The 21,296-nt window shown below is 35.0% G+C and overlaps 1 protein-coding gene across 2 annotated transcripts in view; it reads left to right on the forward strand.

The window, feature by feature from the left end:
- STXBP5 (syntaxin binding protein 5) overlaps positions 1 to 21,296 on the forward strand; it is a 140,649-nt gene that overhangs the window by 17,469 nt on the left and 101,884 nt on the right. Inside the window, exons 1-4 of one of the 2 annotated variants that reach the window (XM_053591524.1) lie at positions 11,161 to 11,224; positions 11,842 to 11,923; positions 14,351 to 14,451; positions 20,010 to 20,144. In XM_053591524.1, coding sequence (XP_053447499.1) covers positions 20,122 to 20,144 — 23 coding nt within the window. In that variant the 5' untranslated portion in view covers positions 11,161 to 11,224; positions 11,842 to 11,923; positions 14,351 to 14,451; positions 20,010 to 20,121. Of the gene's footprint in view, positions 1 to 11,160; positions 11,225 to 11,841; positions 11,924 to 14,350; positions 14,452 to 20,009; positions 20,145 to 21,296 lie in introns of those variants that run through there. The other variant, XM_053591523.1, reaches the window with a different exon arrangement.

A 21,296-nucleotide genomic window follows, 5' to 3' on the forward strand; every position in this document is an offset into this window, starting at 1 on the left:
TACATTAATAGATTTTCAAACATTGAACCAGCCTTGCATACCTGGGATAAATCCTATTTGGCTGAGCTTTGTAATTCTTTTTTTTTTTTTTTTTTTTTTTCATTATTCAGTTCAATTTGGTAAAATTTTGGTTTTTTTTTCATCTGTATTCATGAGAGATATTGGTCTTAAATTTTCTTTTCTTATAATGTCTTTCTCTAGTTTTGGTGTTGGGTAATGCAGTCCTCAGAGAATGAGTTAGTATGTATTTCCTCTGCTTCTGTCTTCTGAAAGATTTTAAAAACTGGTTATAATTCACCAGTAAACCCATCTGGGCCTGATACTTTGTGGTTTGGAAATTATTAATTGATTGAATTTCTTTAGTAGAAATCTATTTAGGTTGTCTTTTTTTTTCTGGTGAGAGTTTTGGCAGATTGTACCTTTCAAGGAATTGGTCCATTTCATCTGTGTTATCAAATTGTAGGCATAGATTTGCTATTGGCATTCTTTTATTATCCTCTTAATATCCATTGAGGTTATGGTGATGTCCCTTTTTCATTTCTAATGTTAGTAATTTGTGTTCTCTCTCTTTTTTTCTTGAACCTGGCTACACACTTATTGATTTTATTGTTTTTTAAGAAATAAGCTGTTTTTAGTTTTGTTGATTTTTTTTTTTTTTTTGAAGTCCTGCTTACTTTGGATTTAATTTTCTCTTCATTTTAAAAGTGGAAATGATTGATTTTAAAGCTTCCTTCTTTTCTAATATATGGATTCAATGCTATAAATTTCCCTTTAAGTACTACTTTATTTCCTACAAATTTCGATAAGTTGATTTCATTTTAATTTCGTTCAAAATATTTTTGAATTTGTCTTGAGATATCCTCTTGGACCTATGTGTTATTTTAATTGCCTTGTTTAATCTCAGGGTATTTTGGGATTTTACAGCTATGTTTTTTGTTCTTGATTTTCAGTTTATTTCCATTGTGGTCCAAGAGCTAGCATTGTATGATTTATATTCTTTTAAAATTTTTAAGGTATATTTTATGACCCAGAATGTGGTCTATCTTGGTTAACGTTTTATATGTTTGAGAAGAATGTATATTCTGTTGTTATAAAGTAGGTCTATAGGTGGTCGTCATATTCTTGGTAGCTGGTGGTGTTGAGTTCAGCCGTGTTGGTACTGATTTTCTGTGTGCTGGATCTGCCCATTTCTGTTAGAGGTTGTCTTGAGTCTCTAACTATAATAGTAGATTTAGTTATTTCTCCTTGTAGTTTTATTAGCTTTTGTCTAAGAAATTTTATTGTCTTTTGTCTAAGAAATTTTGACACTCTCGTTAGGCTCATACATGTTAAGGATTATATTGACTGTTATTATGTAATGCCCCTCTTTAATATCTGTGGTAACTTTCCTTGGTCTGAAATCTGCTTTGTCTAAAATTAGTATCTCTGATAACTTTCCTTGGTCTGAAATTTGTTTTGTCTGAAATTAATGTATTAGTTACTCTGCTTTTTTTTGATTAATGATAGCATGGTATATCATTCTCCATTTATTTACTTTTACTCTATGGGTTGTCCCTGGGTTACAGACATGACAACGTTCCTGAGATTGTCTGCATTAATGCTCTGCTAATAGAAATGTTATGCTTATTTTGATCTTCTAACCAAATCAATAATAACCTTTCCATTTCAATAATTAATCCACTGTGCTGCTTGGTAATAATTGATGCTTTCATTGGAGCACTGCTTTCGTATGTTCCATTATTCTCACTTTATCCTTTATAATTGTTCTAATGGTTGAGTGACTAAAAAGCCTAAAGTTTTTCCAGTGAATGATGGCATTTGACCTTCTATGAATGTTTAATTATTTCTACTTTCATTTACATTGTAATCACCTTTTTCTTCACTGTAGTCTTACTGGCTGTGAATGTATGCATTGGAGGCATATTCATAAGGGTAAACACAGGCTTACAACATTGAATGAAAAAGTTAAGACTTAAATGTAGCTATACATAAGCAATCATGTGAACAGTGACACTGGCCACTGCATAAGATGCTACTCCAAACATGTGTGTTTATTTACATGTGCAAAATAAATTAATTATAAATTATCGTTTAGGGGAGCCTTGGCAGCTAGTTTCTAAGTATGGAATGCAGTAAATTGGGTTTTCAGTAACCCAGGGGTGGCCTATATACGGGTCTTTATATTTAAAGTGGGTTTCTTATAGACAGCGTTTATTTGGGTTTTGGTTTTTGATCCACTGTAACAATCTGTCTTTTAATTGGAACATTTAGACCGGCCTGTTCAAAGTGATTAATATAGTTGGACTAATATCCACCATATTTGTTACTGTTATGTTTATTGTCCTTTTTTGTTTCTGTTTTTGTCTCTTATTCTTTTTATGCCTTTTGTAGTTTTAATTGAGGATTTTATATGGTTTCATTTTCTGTTTTTTTCTCAGCATATCATTTATACTTTTTGTTAATGCTTATTTTTAGCAGCTACCCTAGAAGTATTCTGTAGTCTTTTCATTAGGTCTTAGTCTTTTAGTGCATCTGTGCCCCTGGACTTCGCACTCTCCAAGTGCACTTTTGATTAATGATAGCATATTTTACTTCCTCCACTTGGAAGGCTTGGGCTCATTGGAGTTGCACATTTTCTTTCCCTTGGGTTAGTTAGGCTCTGATAAAACCCCACAGGCTAGGCAGTGGTACAGTTGTTTCTTCTGAAGGCTGACGGTGTTGTTAAGAACAGAATATTCTGACATATTTAAAAATTGTTGCTTTTCCTCTCCTCTCCGCTAGAAGCAGGAGGGGATTTTTCTCCAGTATTCACTGTGAGAACTTGGTCAAGCTCTCAGAGGCAAAACTTGGAAAACTGTTGGACTATCCTGATGCCTAGATCCCCTGGAGTTTTTGACTTTCAGACCTGCCTGCTCTGAGCCTCCAGTTGTTTGTCAGTTACAGTGTTTGTTTCTTCCCCATGGCACTGGTTCTGCTTGTGGGTTTCCACTTCCGTGAGTTGTGATTCTCTGTATTTGCTTGTCTGTCTTTTCAATTTGGGGCAGTGGGTTGTCCTGTGACCTTATTATTCTCATAGATCTGAGTTGCTGATTTTCCAGTTTGTTCAACTTTTTACTTTCTATTAAGACAAAATGATGACTTCCAAGCTCTTTACGTGCCAGATCAGAAACCAGAAGTCTACACATAATTCTTATAGACAGAATACATGATCTTCAAAAAGAAGTTTTAAAATTGTTGTTTATCAAGTAGGTGAAATTATAGAATAGAGGTAATCTAATCTAAAAGTTATGGCTGAGCAGGATGACTCAGGCCTATAATCTTAGCATTCTGGGAGGGTGAGGTGGGGGATTGCTTGAGCTCAGGAGTTTGAAACCAGCTTGAGCAAGAGTGAGATGCTATCTCTACTGAATAGAAAAACTAGCCAGGCGTCGTGATGGGTGCTTGTAATCCCAGCTACTTGGGAGGCTGAGGCAGGAGGATCACTTGTGCCCAAGAGTTTGAGGTTGCTGTGAGCTACTATGACTCCATGGCACTTCATCCAGGGAGACAGAGTGAAACTCAAAAAAAAGTTATTTGACAGAGACTTTGTATTGCATATACATTCATAGGTCATAATAAACAAATGAGTGGTCTTCATTATATTAATCTTTGTTAAAGACTTACTAAACTGTTGTTTTGAGCATACTTCTATCAAGTCAATTAGAAGCTAGTTCAGATAAGAGTAGGAAATTAAAAGTTTGGAAAATAAGACTGACCTATAAACATATAGTGTATTCATGTTTATTTAATTTGAGGAAAACGTGGGTAACAAAATGCTTTTTGTTACGAGCTTTTTTATAATGCTTAAGTGGTGGCCTTTAGTATGTCTGTCACCTGAATAGTGTTCATTTGCACCTAAGATAGATAGGTTTTACGCCCCCACCCCCACCCCATTCTTGATTTTCAATGACCTTTACATCTCATTGTGCCCATCGGTTACCTCCCAGTTATTAGAGAGTACATGTGGTGTTTGCTTTCTTATTCTTAAAACACATCAGTTAGGGTAATGGTCTCCAGTTCTGTCCGAGTTGCTGCAAAACACTCTATTTCATTACCTTTTTATTGCTGAATAGTACTCCATGGTATGTATGGACCATATTTTCTTAATCCACTCATGTACTCATGGGCACTTAGGTTGATTCCACATCTTTGTGATTGTGAATTGTGCAGCCATAAACTTTTGAGTGCAGAGGTCTTTTGATAAAATGATTTCTTTTCCTTTGGGTAGATACTCTGTAGTGGGATTACTAGATCAAATGGTAAGTTTACGTACATTTATTTCTTTGAGGAGTTTCCATGGAAGTTATACTAATTTGTGGTCTCACCAACAGTGTGTAAGGGTTCCTTTCTGTCTGCCACCATGCCGGTGTGTATTATTTTTTGACTTTTTAATAATGGTCATTTTGACAGTGGTATGGTGATACCTTAACTGTGGTTGCAATTTGCATTTTCCTGATGATTAGTGGTGTTGAGCATTTCTTCCTATGTTTGTTGGCTATTTGTCTTCTTTCTCTAGCCATATGCAAAAATTCAAGGTGGAAAAGAGTATTAAATGTAAAGCATAAAATCATAAAAGTTCCAGAAGAAAATGTACAAAAAGCTCTTCTAGATTTCAGCATAGGCAAAGAATGTGTGACTAAGATCCCAGATGCAAATACTGCATCAAAAATAAATAAGTAAATAGGACTTGATCAAATTAAAAAGCCTCTGCATAGCAAAGGAAATAACCAACAGAAAAAATCCTACAGAAGGGGAGAAAATACTCACAATTATACATCCGATAAAAGACTAATATCCAGAACCTATAAAAAGCTTCAATCAGCAATAAAAAAAACAAATAACCTCATTAAAAAAGTGGACAAAAGACAAGAAAAGAAGTTTCTCAAAATAACGTATTTTTTTGCTTTTAAATCTTCATGGACACTCGTGATGTAGAGCCAAAATTGAGAAATACTGGTTTAAATGTTTGACAGGCTGGGCAGCAGTGTTCTTAGTGAAGCAGATGGTAGATAATAAACATGTTCATTACTGTGTGTAGAGAGGATGTCATTTTAAAGCAATCATAACATCTTGAGATATGTAGTGTAACCACGAGGAAATACGCTTCCTTTTTGCCACTGTCTTTGGAGACAAGGCTATAAAACTGTTGTGTGAAATATTTGGAAAGGAGTTGGAGTTCCAGGTTTGAGTTACAGTATTTTCCCTTCCTAGCCCTATCACTGGGCATGAGAACAGCAATAAAAATCATCGTGTCTGATTATGAGGTTAAAAAGTCTAGTCTTAAGCTTGCAGGTGATCCTCACTTATCAGTGAAGAAGGAAGGTGATGTATGAGCAAACTATAGCACAAAGGTTGTTTAGTTACCACAGACCGTTTTATATATTTTCATTTTTTCCCAAAAAGCTGTTCCTTATAGAAATTTTAATGAATTGTATTATCTTTAGTAGGATAAATGCATCATGTACTTCCCCTTTTATTTGTTAAGTTTTATTTATTTCTTGTAACTGCAGCATTACAGGTAAAGAAATCAAAGCTCTGAGATGCAAAGTGATTAATTTGTTTATGTTCGTACAATATAAAGGACCAATTAGCATTGGTTCTAATCTGAAGCTCATCCTCTTTTCACAAATGCTTCCATCAGTATTCTTTGATCATATTCCAATGGTATTTAGATTTTACCTTTGTTATTGAAAAATAATAACATTATAATGGTTAAATCTCTTCCAGATGTAGGCCATTAAAAGTAAAAAATCATCCACTGACTTTTTATTTACAGAGTAGTAAGGTAATTCAGAGTAGCATACTTGGAGTATTTACCAAAATGCTTACAGAAGTAAATTACCATTTGCTGAAAGTTCAGGAATGTACTTTAAATATGGTAACTGGGGTTAATCTTCTGTATTTCTGATGGATTAAAATTGTGCTCCTAAGGTTACCTTTTTTTACTATGGCATGAAGGAACAATTTTCCCTTAAAATTTTTTCTTGGTTTGGTAGTAGACCCTTTTTTTTCCTGCTTAAATTAAATTACTTTCATAGAATGTTTTACAATTAAAGGTGTAATACTGTAGGATAATTTATTAGTCATTTATGAGTTCATGGAAAATATAGTCATCCTTACTGTTTATCTTCAAACTTTGCAGGACATAAATATGTGTTTTCAGAAACTGAACAGGTTATGAAGTTCTCCTGTTGCTTTCTATTTTATTTGTACTCCAGTCTTCATTCCTAGGGTGGAAAATTGAATGTGTCCCGTGTGTTGAATTGGAATAATACCCTTACTTTACTTGAACTTTTCTTCATTGATAGGAATTAGTCAACAGATTCTGAGAAGATAATATATTGAAGAATCTGAACAAGTTACTGCATATATACTAGTCTTGATAATATTTCATTCTTAGTACAACTTGTCAAAGTATGTGTGTCAAACCTTTTCATAACAAACAGTGGTGGTGACGGCTGTGAAAACCTGCCCAGGAGCTGTGCCGTCAGACTTTACCACCCACTGCCGTCCTACCGCCTGCTGCTTTTATTACTTTTTGATTCTACCTTGCGGACGCTACAGGATAAGTCACATAAGGAAGGATAAGCAATAAGAGGAAATGTGGCTGTGATTATACTAGGATCCTAACAAATGGCTGGACGGTGAAATGGATAGGCTGGGAATATAGATTTCATGGGATGTTAAGAAGTATAATGTACCCTGGAGACAAACTAATCTCCTGGTAGAGGCAGGATGAGAATTCTTTCCACCATTCCATACATTTTATTGGTTATCTGAAAAGTGAGCTAATCTTACCTAGGGTGGTATGACTGAACATAAATATGTTCCTTAGATTTTCAAAGTGCTTACTCATTCATAAATATTAATCAAGTATCTACTATGTGTCATACATTGTCCCAGCTCTAGGTGTAGAGAGCAGATTGCCGTGTTCCTGTGACCTGAGACTAGGTAGCCTATAGGGTGGAAGTTTCACAAAAGTAATCACATGATTCGATCACAGATGTCCCCAGTTAAAGGAAACAAGGAAGTAGGTACAGAATCCATTATGACTTCATAACAAGCAAGGAGGAAAACAGAAGACAACAGGAGCGTATAAAACACAGCTGGTCACCGCGGCACGGAGGTGCTGTCACGAGATAATACGCACACAGTACTGTACTTGACACGTATAAATCTCAGCTGCTCCGATGATGATGATGAGGTACTTAAAGGCCTCCCAAATCCTCTTTTATTCATCCCTACCCAACCGCTACCACCAGCAGCAGCAGGCAAAAGCCATTTATACAACTGGCTGAATGCTTGTCTATGGTTATTTTGAATTTGATTTATAGTACTGTAATTAAAAAGTTTAGCTGGTTCTGCATCTTAACACCTCTTTCAGATTCTTCATTAATTACTAGTTTTATATGCTTTTCCTGTCATTTGTTCTTTTTTTTTTTTATTAAATCATAGCTGTGCACATTAATGCTATGGTGGGGTACAATGTGCTGGTTTTATATACAATTTGAAATATTTTCATCAACCTGTCCTTATTTATTTTTTGCCTATTGCTTGCATAAAGGATCATGTCTAAATTACCTAGCCTTGCATTCCACCCCCATTATACTTTAACTGCTTTCTGCGTCTTCTCTTCATGAACGTGCCAGTTATAAGGGTAATTATCTGGACAAGGACTGTGAGTAGCCAAAAAGCATCTGGCATGTATCACAGGTCAGATAAATTAACTGGTTTGCTCTGAAAAAAAAGAGGACTAGTAGGATTAGGTAGATGCCATTACGTTTGATAGGCAAGCGACAGAAAAACTGAGAATAAAAAGGTATCTTAGACAGGAAGATCGTACCATTTTCTTTTTTTTTTTTTTTTTTTGTAGAGACAGAGTCTCACTTTATGGCCCTCGGTAGAGTGCCATGGCCTCACACAGCTCACAGCAACCTCCAACTCCTGGGCTTAAGCGATTCTCTTGCCTCAGCCTCCCGAGTAGCTGGGACTACAGGCGCCCGCCACAACGCCCGGCTAGATCGTACCATTTTCTAAAGAATGCATTAGAGTTCAGAGTGACCCAAGAAAAAGATTTATAAATATTCAACTTCCTTTATAATTGGTTCATACATATGTGTGTATACAGCAACAGACATCAGAACAATAAGTGAATATTTCTCCATTTAATAAATATATTACTGAATTCTTCAGTGTATAGTCTTTCTTTTCTGTTATAGTAATTTCAAAAGTTTTGTTTCTTCGTGTCATTGTGAAGATAGCCATGATAAATGTGGATAATTTACTGAGCAGATATTTGTTACAGTGTTTGACCATTTTCTAATACAGATATATATATATATATATATTTTTTTTTTTTTTTGTAGAGACAGAGTCTCACGGTACCGCCCTCGGGTAGAGTGCCGTGGTGTCACACGGCTCACAGCAACCTCTAACTCTTGGGCTTACACGATTCTCTTGCCTCAGCCTCCGGAGCAGCTGGGACTACAGGCGCCCGCCACAACGCCCCGCTATTTTTTTGTTGCAGTTTGGCCGGGGCTGGGTTTGAACCCGCCACCCTCGGCATATGGGGCCAGCGCCCTACTCACTGAGCCACAGGCGCCGCCCTCTAATACAGATATTAAATCAGTAATGTCAATATTAGGAACAGCAATATATGTTAAAAATAATTATAAGTGTGAATGTACATGAATGTTTATAACATGAGTGGTTTTTGACTACGTATTTAATAACATTTTCTTGCTTATGATGTTATGTCCATTGTAAGGTACCATTTAGGTCTAGCTAATGTAGTGAATGGTAATGTAGAGTTAATGGTAATGGATGCTATTTGGTGAGTGTTCTCTATATGGTTTAACTTACACTGCAGTGCTGTAAGTTAGACTAGATAGGTCTCATTTGCATTTTATAGATTAGACAGTTAAGAGGTGTAATAACTTCTGTCTGGTCACAGCGTGTAATGGCAGAACTAGCGTATGACCTTACTTGAAAGTAAAGGTCTTCATTTCTCACTGTGCCTCACAACATTCCTGTGCCAGGATAAATAAATACTGTAGATTGCAAACTATCAACCTACCTGAGCATCTCCCCTGGCAATTTGAGTTTTGTAAATTTGCAGTAGGCTGGAATTTTGGTACTGTCACCAGAATTGAGAACTGCTTGCTCTGAAATTTATGTTCTTTCTTTGCTACTATCTCATGATTCTGTGTAAACAATAGCCTTTAAAATTTAATTTTAAACATTTTGTTACGGTAAAGTAATTTATTATGTTACTTTTTCAAATCCATAGGGTTGTTTTTGTTAGCTGGCTTCAGCTGCATAGCACTGCTCTATCTACAGCAAAAGGTTACGAAGGCATTAACACTGAGAAAAATCATTTCTCTGAGCTTTAGAATTATCATCCATAAAATATCAATAATAAATCCCTTTTAGAGTTATTGTGATGATTATCTTTAGTCATGTTTTTAGGGGAGGCTGCCTGAAACTTAGTAGATACCCAGTAAATGGTTCTATTTTATATTAAGAAGATATATTTGTCATTTTAGCTCAAAGTTTACTATGTTATATGATAAAACACATTTTTGTCTAGGGTAGTGCTGTCTTTATATGGCATAACAGGGAAACTGCTCTTCCGTGTAGATGATTTCCTGGATTTATAGACACTTTTCAATCTCCACGGGTAAAATATTGATTAACATACATGGCAAAATGAAATTTCAAGATCAGTAGGCTAGCTACAAGGCCCAGATTGGATCCTCTATTCAAGTAATTCACTTAACAGTACATGAAATGATGAAGTATGATTTCAAAAAGTTATATTTAAATAAAAATCCAAGGTAAATTATTTAGGAAGACTTCACAAAGGTCAGCCACTTAAAACCTCCCATCTGACTTGGTGCGAATAACTGTAGACTAGAAAAGAAATGATAAGATTCTGTGTGTGCTATACTCACATTGCTTTGCTGGTGTCTTTAAAGGTCCATTTAAGAAGTTAAACTGGAAATCTAATACATAGGTAGTTATAGCTGTGTTTTACTAAAGGAAAATAACTCTGAACTCTAGGTAATGGATTCATACTGAAAGAAATGTCTTTGGCTAACATCAAAAGATTAGCAAAATTATTCATTTTTTGTGATAAAATATGTAAGGTCAGTATAATTTTTAATATTTTCTATAATAGGTCAATTTTTTTTTTTTTTATTAGTCATTGATCCTGATCTGGTCACAAAAGAGAGGTTTTACTTAATTCATTCATGTAAAATGGGAACTATACAGTAATTGGTGCCAGAAAGAATAATTTAGTTGGAAAAATTAGAATTAGAGTGATTACAGTAAGGAATGAGGGCAAGGCTGAGACTGTCATCTGAAAAAAGAAAGGAATAAATAGAGATACAGATATTTCTCTTTTCGGCTTCTCAGGCGCTGATTTGCACAATGCCAATACTAGCAATTTGAAATCTAGTTTCCTGTAGTTGCTTCTGAGCAGCTGGTGTAGCAGAAATACAACTGCTATGACTACTAATATAACCATGGATAATGTGCTCAATTTATTAGTTTATAAAATAATGTATAATCAATGGCTAATAATAAAATAAAACAAAACCTACTAAAAATAAATATCACCTGGAAAAAATACTGCAAATCCCAAGGAAAAAATACATAGCAAAAAGGAATTTAATCTCTGGTAAAATTATTTTTTCATTAAGACATCTATACCTGAATGAATGTGTGTTTGTATACAGAGAGCTATAATTTTATTAAATCCCACCAAATTTTAATTTCATATTTGGCATTTTACTTTATGTTAATATTTATTAACTAATGAAAATTCTGTCAGTGTAGCAGCATGTTAAAATGCGTGCCTTCTTACGTCACATTTATGAAGGCAAAATGCGTACAGCCGTGCCTGGCACATAGTGGTTTTTTTTGTTGTTGCATTTTTTCTCTGTGTGTATGCTACTTGTTAATTTAGAGTGTAAATGTTGGAGCCAGAAGCTTATTCATATTCCATCTCTGCAACATTAGAGTTGTGTGACTTGGGCCAAGTTGCTTAAGTTCTCCTGTACCTTAGTTTCCTCATCTGTTTCACAGGGAGGAAATAACACATTCTTCATGGTTTGTGAGGATTAGATGAGTTGAGAGAAATATCATGTTTGCAATAATGCCTAACATACAGAAATATTATGTAAGTATTTTCTATTATTCTATGCAAATTCATGATAATCTGTATCTGTGCCTATTATAAAAGATTGATACATTCTTTGGTGATACATCATGTTTTAATTAGAATTGTAGTTATATGCTGCTGCTTTATATTTTTAGCCTACTTCATAAGACACTGCAGTAACGCAAAATGACAGTAAAAAGACTATTGTTTCTAAAAGCATTATTATTCCAGTATGACATTTGCCTACTTTTCAGGTTTGTTTGCTGATTTGGGCAAAGTTGGATGCTTTCCAGATCAAGTAACTACCTTTTCTCTTCCTTCTCTCATTTTAAGAGGAAGAAAATAATTTGGAGCAGAGTGAAGTAAATTAACAATATATTATCTTGTTTCTCATATCTTGCTGATTTTAGTACTTTATTTATTTTTTAGTAGGACATTTTTCTTATTTCTTTTAGACTGAGTCTTCTGCTGATTAGATTGATAAGTAATTAAACCTAACTCTAATCTCAATCTCAGTAAATAGCCCATTATTGAATATTAGGTCACTGGAATATTTATTAGCCTATTATTTAAGTTATCATTTTCTAAAAAATACTTTGCACGTATCATAAACACCTTAATGTAATTAATGACAGCTTTGGTCGTCCTGGAGTAGAATGTCACTGCCAGCATGACAGTGGAGCGGCTATAATCCAGCTCCAGTTCCTGATTAACGAGGTTAGTGAATTGTTTTAATTTCTCCTACTTATATCTAAATAGGCCACATTGTCTTTCAGATTTTTTGTGTGCCCTCATGTTTAATTTAAATAATTTGGACAAAAAGTAATTTCGTGTGGGTCAGAGACAGCAGTAATTCATTTTAAGGCACCATCATGGACAGTTACATAAATAATGCAAAATGTTTTCTCAGAACTGTTAGAATGGTTTGATAAGGTAGATATTTTGGTACAAGGTGCTGCATTCAAGTACTGTTTAAGGGATATCGAACATTATGTATTATATAAAAATCTGCATTAAAACATTTTACAAGATTGAGTTTGTTATGCGTCATGGAATACACTTCTATAATGAATTGGTTTGAAATATAAGCAAGAATCCAGTATTCATCGGAAAATATTTACTGCCTGAAGTTGGTGTAAGTAATTGATGATGCTTTTCTTTTTGATAAGAGTATGAAGTATCAAAGGAGCTAGAGAAAAACATCATTTTATCAGTACAGGAAACACCATGCTTGCCGATTTGAAGAAAGCTCTGAAGCTGTGAGGAGCTCTGAGAATAGATGTTTACTGTGAGTAGTGACAGGAAAAGCTGGTAGTAGAAGGAAGAAAAAAAATTATTCCACAGAAGGCTCTAATTTCCTTAGATAGGAGGATAGTTTGTAGACATTCCTTTGCTCCTCGACCCTTAGGATTCATGGGATAAGTTCTTAAATTTATATGAGAGGAAACAAATTGGTGAATATCTATGGCTTTGGATAAATGTTTTCTTCTCATCAGGGATTTAAGAAAAGTCATGGATGTAAAAAACTAAGGATGATACTGTAAAAAATTAAGTGAAACTATGATCCAAGTAAATTGCAGTTATATGGGTTTTTCAGGGTCAGAGAAAGTTTTTTAAAACTTCAGTATTCTGTGTAGAACTATATACTATGTATTAAGCATTTTGAGATGTTAAAATTCTAAAAAAAAAAAAAAACAATTTATGTTGTTAAATCTACATATGAAGACGCAAGATTATTTTTCTTTTTAAAAGAATGTTTTAATCCTGGATAGATGAGAAACTCTTAATTCTAAAAAGGGGAGATTTTTAAGATTTCTCATAATCTAAAGGATTGGAATTACAACTCTTCTATGAAATTCATATAAATTCTTCATGTTACATATCTTATTCTTTCAGTGTGGATGAAGAGTATTTGGTTCCTTTGAGGAAACTTTCAGATGTCTTAGTAAATCAACGCTTAGTCTAGAGCAGTGGTTCTCAACCTTTCTAATGGCATGGTCCTTTAATACGGTTGCTGTGGGTCACAACCCACAGGTTGAGAACTGCTGGTCTAGAGATTCTTAATCTTATTCACATATCAAAATTAGCTCCGGAAATTAAAAAACAAACAGACAAAAAATACCTCATAGGTTCTTGCTCTGTGTCTTAGTTTTGTTGCTATAACCAAATATGTGAGACTGTATAATTTATTTAGAAAGAAATTTATTTAGCTATGATTCTGAAGATTGGGAGGTCCAAGATCAGGTGAGGGAATCAGGTTGGCTTCTAGTGAAGGCTGCCTGCTGTGCCATTCATACCGTGGAGAAGCAGCTGAGGGGAGAGTGGGTGTGTGCAAAGTGAGCAAACCTGACCGCGCCCTCAGTTGATAGCAGCCTGCTCTCAGGAGGTCTAAACCTGAGAGTTCATAACCTAAATGCCTCTTAAAGGTTTTGCCACCTCTCTGACTACTGGCAGTTAAATTCCAACATGAGTTTTGGTGGATACAAACCACATCTAAACCAGGACAATTTGCAAATTCTGATCTGTTGGATCTTGGTTGGGACTGAGTCAACTGGATGATTGTCACATACTGCCAGGCATTTTCTTCCACATAAATACTAATATTTAATAGTGTCATATGTTTTAACTTTCTAAATAAATTTTCAACCCCTTGGACATTGAAATTACAGTGTGCCAGATGCCATCTTTATATTTCTATTCTAGCAGTAGAATTATGATCTAGGTGTAGTACTTTACTAAGGATTTTTCTTAACCAAGGAAACAAGGTTACTTTATATCTTATTTTGCTGTGTAAGTCAAGGAATTATATGTAACAGTGACCAAATAACTTACAGTCTGACCTCTAATTTTAAATAGCTAGAGTTTAACCATACTGTCCCACTAGATCCTAGTATACTTTTGATTTATAAGTTACTGAATTACACATTACTGAAGAAGTTAAAACATCTATTAGTTTATGTATATATGGCATACACTTTTTTATATCAGCTATTTTGAATTTGGGTGAGGCATTTGTTTCTTAGAACTAAATCTGCTGAAAGAAAATGTTGAAATTTGGGAAGGAGATGTTTTTGGCAGCTATTTAGTAGCATCAATGTTTGTAAAATATATTAAATAGGAAATGTATTATACTTCATTTTTAAGGGAGCTCTTGTGAGTGCCTTGGCTGATGATACCTTACACTTATGGAATCTACGTCAAAAGAGACCTGCCATACTACATTCACTTAAATTTTGCAGAGAAAGGTAAGTGTTCTCTCAGTTATGCCACATACCAGCTGTATACTTTTGTATTTTGCTATATTTTCTTTGAATTTTATTCATTTTTTGTGATATACTTTATGCATAGTCTAAAAAATAATTCACAAACTTTTAAAGATATCTAAAATGTAATTCCTTCCTTTCCAGACCCATATTTCTCTGTGGAGGCAAAGATGGAAATTTTTTTTGTGTGTCCTTCTAAAAGTACTTACAGTCTGTATAAAAGACAAAAATCTCTATCTAGCCCCCTTTTTTTGCATAGAAGGGAAGCCATTATATAGTCTTCCTGTAAGTGGTTTAATAACTTACCCAACTTAACAGAAACTAGTTGGGCCTGTTCCAAGTTCAGCTCCCCATGGCCTTCATTACATCAGCTGTAAACAAGGACCTGTATTACCTGGTCTGGATGAAATTCTCTAGGATGGCTACAAACTTGCATGGCACCTGTTGAACTTAAAATGCCAAGGAATGGGGCCTAGTGCCTCATGGATGTGCCTTGTCGTATTCTCTCAAGACCGAAGATGTTGTAAGGTGGTGAAGGGATAGAGGTTGTGTTTGGGAAGAGCCTGGTTTTCCTAAGTGCTTTCCTGCAGGTGGAAGTGGGCTGGTAGAACGGAGGCTCAGCAGCGGTACCTGTTCTACCCTTCAGCTTGAGCTCTGTGGCACTCTGAACTTGCCGTCTGTACCCTTATGGGGCCTTCTGTCAGAGTTGCTTCCCCAGGCAGAAGGCCTAATTTCCCCTCATTTTACAATGGATTTGGGTTAACCTAATACTGTGTTTCACTTTTATGCTATTTACATTTTTAGTTGCAAAATATCATTCCACAGACAGCTCAGGAGCCAAGATAGAGAAGAGATTATCCCCCAAAGACTTGTGGTTATGACTTTTGGCTAGTGGAGTGATAGCCAATGAAATTTACTTAAGAACTGCAGGTTTCTTGAGAAAATGTTTCAGTGGACACATTGCTAGTTCACTAAAAAGATAGAGTACAGAGTAAAGGAGGCTGCAGCCAGAAGCAGGCTGATGAAAGTACTCAGCTGCATATGCATGGTATCTTTCATGAAAAAGGAACAGTGATTAAGAGGGTGAGTCTCAGAACCAGAGAAGATTATTCCATGGATTGAAACCTAATTACGAAAAGTTCACCATTTGCCAAACTTAATTTCAAAATTGTTACAAATCAATGACTCCTTTTTACCTTTCAATTTCTCTTACTTTGAGCAGGAATTTCTATACAGTTGGCCATACCTGTCCATGGGCTGCCCATCCCTGGATTCAACCAACTGTGGTTGAAAGATCTTTTTTTTAGACAGAGTCTCACTATGTCGTCCTCTGTAGCTGTGGTGTCACAGCTCACAGCAACCTCAAACCATTGGGCTTAAGCAATTCTCTTCTCTCAGCCTCCCACGTAGCTGGGACTATGCCTGCCACAACACCTGGCTATTTTTTTTGTTGCAGTTGTCATTGTTCAGCTGGCCCAGGCTGGTTTCGAACCCACCAGCCTCAGTGTATGTGACTGGCACGTAATCACTGTGCTACGGGTGCCGATGGTTGAAAGATCTTAAGAAAAACAAAATGCAAATTATATAAATAAAAAATACAGTCTGGAAGCTATTTATGTAGGATTTACGTTGTATTAGGAAGCACTGTAAGTAATCTAGAGATTCAATGTGTATGGGAAGATCTTTGTTATAAGCAAATACTACACCATTTTATAAGGAAGATTTAAATATCCGTGCATTATGGTATTAGGGAGTTCTGGAACCAGACACACACATGCATACCCAGTGAAGACTGTAACTGTTACCCTGTGTCTGTCCTATCACTGCATGCCAGGAATGTGGGGGGAGGCAGGTAATTTGCTTCTTCAGTTTCAAAGGACCACGGATGGAGCTTCCAGAATTGTGCCCAAGAGCTATACTTAATGGGCTACACGCAGAACTTACATCTTCAACAAACTTAGATGTTTAGATATGGGATTTTTGAGCTGCTGATATTTTGATAAGATTTTGGACTATTTGATGCTATGTAATTGATTGAGATCCTGGGGATATTGGACTGGGGTAAATGTACAGATGCTCCTTAACTTACTATGGGGTTACTTCCTGGTAAACTCATCTTAATTTGAAAATGGATTTGATATACCTAACCTACCAAACATCATAACTTAGCCTATCCTACCTTAAATTTGACTGGACCACTTAGCCTACAGTGGGGCAAAAATCATCTGGTCACTCTGTAGAATGTCGTTGGTGAGGCTTGCTCACTGCTGCCTCCCAGCGTCCTGAGAGAGTAATGTACTGCATGTTGCTAGCCTGGGAAATAACAAAATTCAAGATTTGATGTATGGTTTCTACTGAATGCATATTGCTTTTGCAACTTTGTTAATCAGCTTTTGTTCATGTTTGTGTATTTAACGTGTTACCCAAGATAACTCTTATTCTTCCAGTGGGCAGCAGAGAAAAAAAAATGTGGACATCCCTGGACTCATGAAAGGCCTCTGTATACTTATAAGAAAGTTAGATTCTTAATCTTTCTTCAGTTTTAAATCATTAAATGAACAATATTATGCTAGATATCATTATAAGCAGGTATTTTTTGGCCACTAAAGACTGCCATATAAATAAATTGCATATTAAGGTACACTTCCTTGCTGTGTGTCAATGCAGGAAAAGAAACCACTGCAGATAGTTTAAGCATAAAGGGATTTAGTATGAGAACCTGGCAAGGTTTACAAAATGATTAGAAGGGTGCTAGACCTATTGACTTCTATAACATTTCTTCATAGTTGCAATTAAGGGAATAGGAAACAGTGCTACTTTTATAATCACCGCCCCTCACTGCATGAAGCTCTTGAGCAGTCCTGGGAATACTGTGTCTGGTCCTCACTGCTAAGTGCCTCAGCGTAAGTGTCTTTTGCCACTTAAAGATCCCATAAATGTCAGCAGAAATAGCAACAGAAAGATGGTCTCTGCCTTACTTTTGGCTACAAATCTCAGGCACATCCAATTAGTAGAAACTTAATCTCATCTAGAACCTTAGCTGTATGGGAGTCTGGGAAATACAAGTTTTAGCTTTCCAGCGTGTTCAGAACAGGAAAACATATGGGAGTATGTGAAAATGGATTCTGAGTACCAATTGGCCAAATTGAGCCCACTTTAGTATCTCTACCCTTTCCCCCAGACATACGTACCACAAGATGTTACTAATTATTGTTTAAGAAGCATTATGATAGAAGCCATTAGAGTCCTTCAAGTACATAATAATGTGATCTGTCTTAGATTTGAAAGGGTAACTCTTGTGGAAGCTTGAAACAGATTTGACAATCAATGATAGTAGTTTAAATTGGGCCTCGGCCATAAGGATGGAGACAGAGTAAGACAGGGATGTCTGATTGTTTTGTTAATTAAGATAAATTCCCACACTTTATATAGTTCCTTTGCTCACTTAGCAAACACTGAGTACTTTTTAGGTTCAAGATGCTGTGATTTTGCTGGATATTTGCTGAGAATATAGGCGTGATTACATATTTCCTATTATGCTGGAGCAAATCTGTTGGTGATATAGGAATGAACTTATTGGTTCATATTTCTTTCTATGGATTAAATTGTAAAACTGTACTTATCTATACATTGTATTTATGCTGTTGTTTATGGATAATTAATTTTAACACGGCTTGGGAAGTTGTATGTGTTCATCTATTAAAGGAATTGGTAATAGTAAAATCTTCTATATTTTGTGCTTGACTACATAGTATTTGACTGCTGCTAACACTAAATAGTGGACAGGGTATACATATTAATACATATTACTTTCTAATACTTAACATTGACATATATCTCAAGTCCCTTTAGCAAATACAGGAATTATCATATTCCCAGCAATACTATGTGTAAGGTATGTTTAAGTGAAGTAAGTAAGTTAGGATACAACTTTATTTAGTAGCATATTGAGGGATTTCAACTTCACTAGATGTGTATTTCTGTTAAGTTTGTTTCAGTCACATTCTGTCTTTCCGTTTGCTCTTGGCTCAACTTATCCATTTAAATATATTTTTCAGAAAAGCTCAATTTATTATGCCATTACTGTAATATTAAAATATATGTATGATCTTTCTAGTGCTTACTGAGTTTTAAGTTTTTTCATGTGAGTCTCAACTATATTATTAAACATTATTTTCATTTGACCTTGTTCTTTAGTAATAGATTCCAGTCCACAAAAACAATTTAAATTTAACTTGGTCTCCTGATATTAGTAAATATTGGTGTCACTATTAATTATTGTTAATGGTCTATATTATCTTAAAATGAAAAATAAATGTTTATAATCAAAGTATAAGAAAATCAAGTCAGAAACTGATTTAAATCTAAGGTAGTGTTTCAGCCTCATGACATATGCACTGTTCAAATTGCTGAAAAGTTTCCTGGGGTCTTTTTAACTTTATTCTAGAACTACAAGAATTGGTTTTCCTACATGATTTTATAGTTTCTCTTTTTCAACTAAAGAGATTTTAGTTGAGTAGATTATGTTGGTAATGGATCAATTATCTGTTGCTGTGTAAGAAAACATCCCCAAAATTAAGAGGCTAAAATAACCACTTTGGTCACAAACAAAGCCTCAGTGGGGCTCCCCGGGAGTGGTCTTCATGGTAATCACTTAGGCTGCTGCCATTGTCTGGCTTCTTAAATTGGGTATTAGTTTTTTTTTTAACTAAAATAGGCCCTACAAAAAGGGCAAGATAGTGTCAATTATTTACCTTCAGATCAAATAAGCTGATGTAAAAGATATATGAAATTGTTAGAATGATAAATTTTAGCAAATGCATGCAAATTATTGTAATTTCTTAATGAAGTATCCTGTATCATCAGCACATAGGAAGAAGTATATATTTCAGAAACATGGTCTAAAAAAAAAAAAAATAGAAACATGGTCTAATTGTGTGTCCTTTAAGAGGAGTAGAAGTTACGGAGGAAGATGGACCCAAACTATTGTGTAAGGCAAGCCTGACAGAGACAGAAAGTGCTGGGGTGTCAGTTTGAATGAGAATGATATTTCAACTGAATGTTTGGAACAGAAGAAAAATCCAAGAAATAGCAGCATTTTGCCAGGAAAGAATAGTAAGCATGGATATGGTGATAGATTAGTGTGTTTGGTGACTCCTGAGAAGTATAATAGTATTGAGGGGTGATGTGGATATTGGAATCATTGTTTGTGGCTTAAAGGTTAAGTTTGAGATTTGCCCACAGTTATACAGTTAGTGGATGACATAACCACATTTGAAACACTATTTTAACTTCCAAACTCATCTTCTTTCTATCATGTCATGCTGTCTCATGCTGTCTATTTACTGTAAGATTTTATGTTGATGTATAAATTGAATTAGCATAATTAAATAGGATCACAATGAGTAAATAAGTCTGATGATTGTATATCATTTTTACTTTTCCTGAATTACATGTATTATGATTAACCCTCTAATGCAGCCAAAAAATTTTACCAGACGTTTTTCAGATTTTCTTTCTGAATATATTTTCTCATACAGGGTTACGTTTTGCCATCTGCCTTTCCAGAGTAAGTGGCTCTATGTGGGGACCGAACGAGGTAATATACATATTGTCAATGTGGAGTCCTTCACACTCTCAGGCTACGTCATTATGTGGAATAAAGCCATTGAACTGTGAGTTTAACAGATACTTCATATCTGAAAATTTCAGTACCATAAATGATAATATTATATGTTAGCCAGTTGTGAATTCCATGTTTAATGAAATATGTATCAGATATCCTTGATATTAAATACAGATTTATTCAATTTTTGTCAGTATTATCCTATTGACATGGTCATTTGTAAATTTAAATTTTTCAAATTATGTATGTATAAATTTACAAATATAAATATATTTAAACGTAAAAATGTAGATATGTGCACATATAGGCACATATATAACACAGGTTTAATGAAACAGTTATTCTTCTGACTACATGAAAAATATTCTAAATTTTTCTGTTCTATTTATAATTATTTTTTTTTCTAATGCTGATCATGACCCACAAATGGGTTGTTAGCAGTGTTCAAAAACACTGATTAATCTGCTACTTGACGTAATAATAAACAAATACATATAATGTGAATGTTTGCTACAGTTAGCATGTTATAGAATTAATTTTACATAATTTAGAAATGATCATTTTCATTTACTCATTTTAACAACAAAAGCTATAAGTTGATCATAGGGCCCTGCAGATCTTTAGTGTCAGTTTTCACTCTGTGTTAAATTTTAGAGGTCTTATCTTTTTCTACAGGTTTTATCTTATATTGCTGGGGCATAAAAATCAAAGTTCAAGGATATTGGCAAGACCTTTTTCAGTGTTTCTTTCTGTTTTTGTTTTTTTAAAATAAAGAGTCTTGTATTGTTCCCTTCCATGGTATTTTACATCTTTTTGAGATAAGGGTAATTTTGTGACATACCTTTTAAGTAAATAATGTCTTAGTATAATTGTAATAGTGTATATTAATCCTGGTTTTTATCTCAGGGACATTATTATCCTGCATCACTCTCTTGGAAGTTTGGGTTTCTTTTTCTTTTTCTTTTTTTGAGTTGGTCCCAACTTCTAGTGGGTAGGCCTGGTTCAGGTGTCTATATAGTTTCAAATGACTCTCGTGAAGTGGAGTGGTCTCTCAGACTTGAGAGATTCTCAACTAGGGATGTGCTGTGTATAGCATCAGTTCAGCTATTTTCTTAACTAGTCACTGAGCTACAGGCCTGTGTAGCTCCAGGCCTGTGTAGCTCAGTGACTAGGGCACCAGCCACATACACTGGAGGTGGCA

Source organism: Nycticebus coucang, chromosome 5, assembly GCF_027406575.1.
Source record: "Nycticebus coucang isolate mNycCou1 chromosome 5, mNycCou1.pri, whole genome shotgun sequence".
In the NCBI taxonomy this organism is placed as follows: domain Eukaryota; kingdom Metazoa; phylum Chordata; class Mammalia; order Primates; family Lorisidae; genus Nycticebus; species Nycticebus coucang.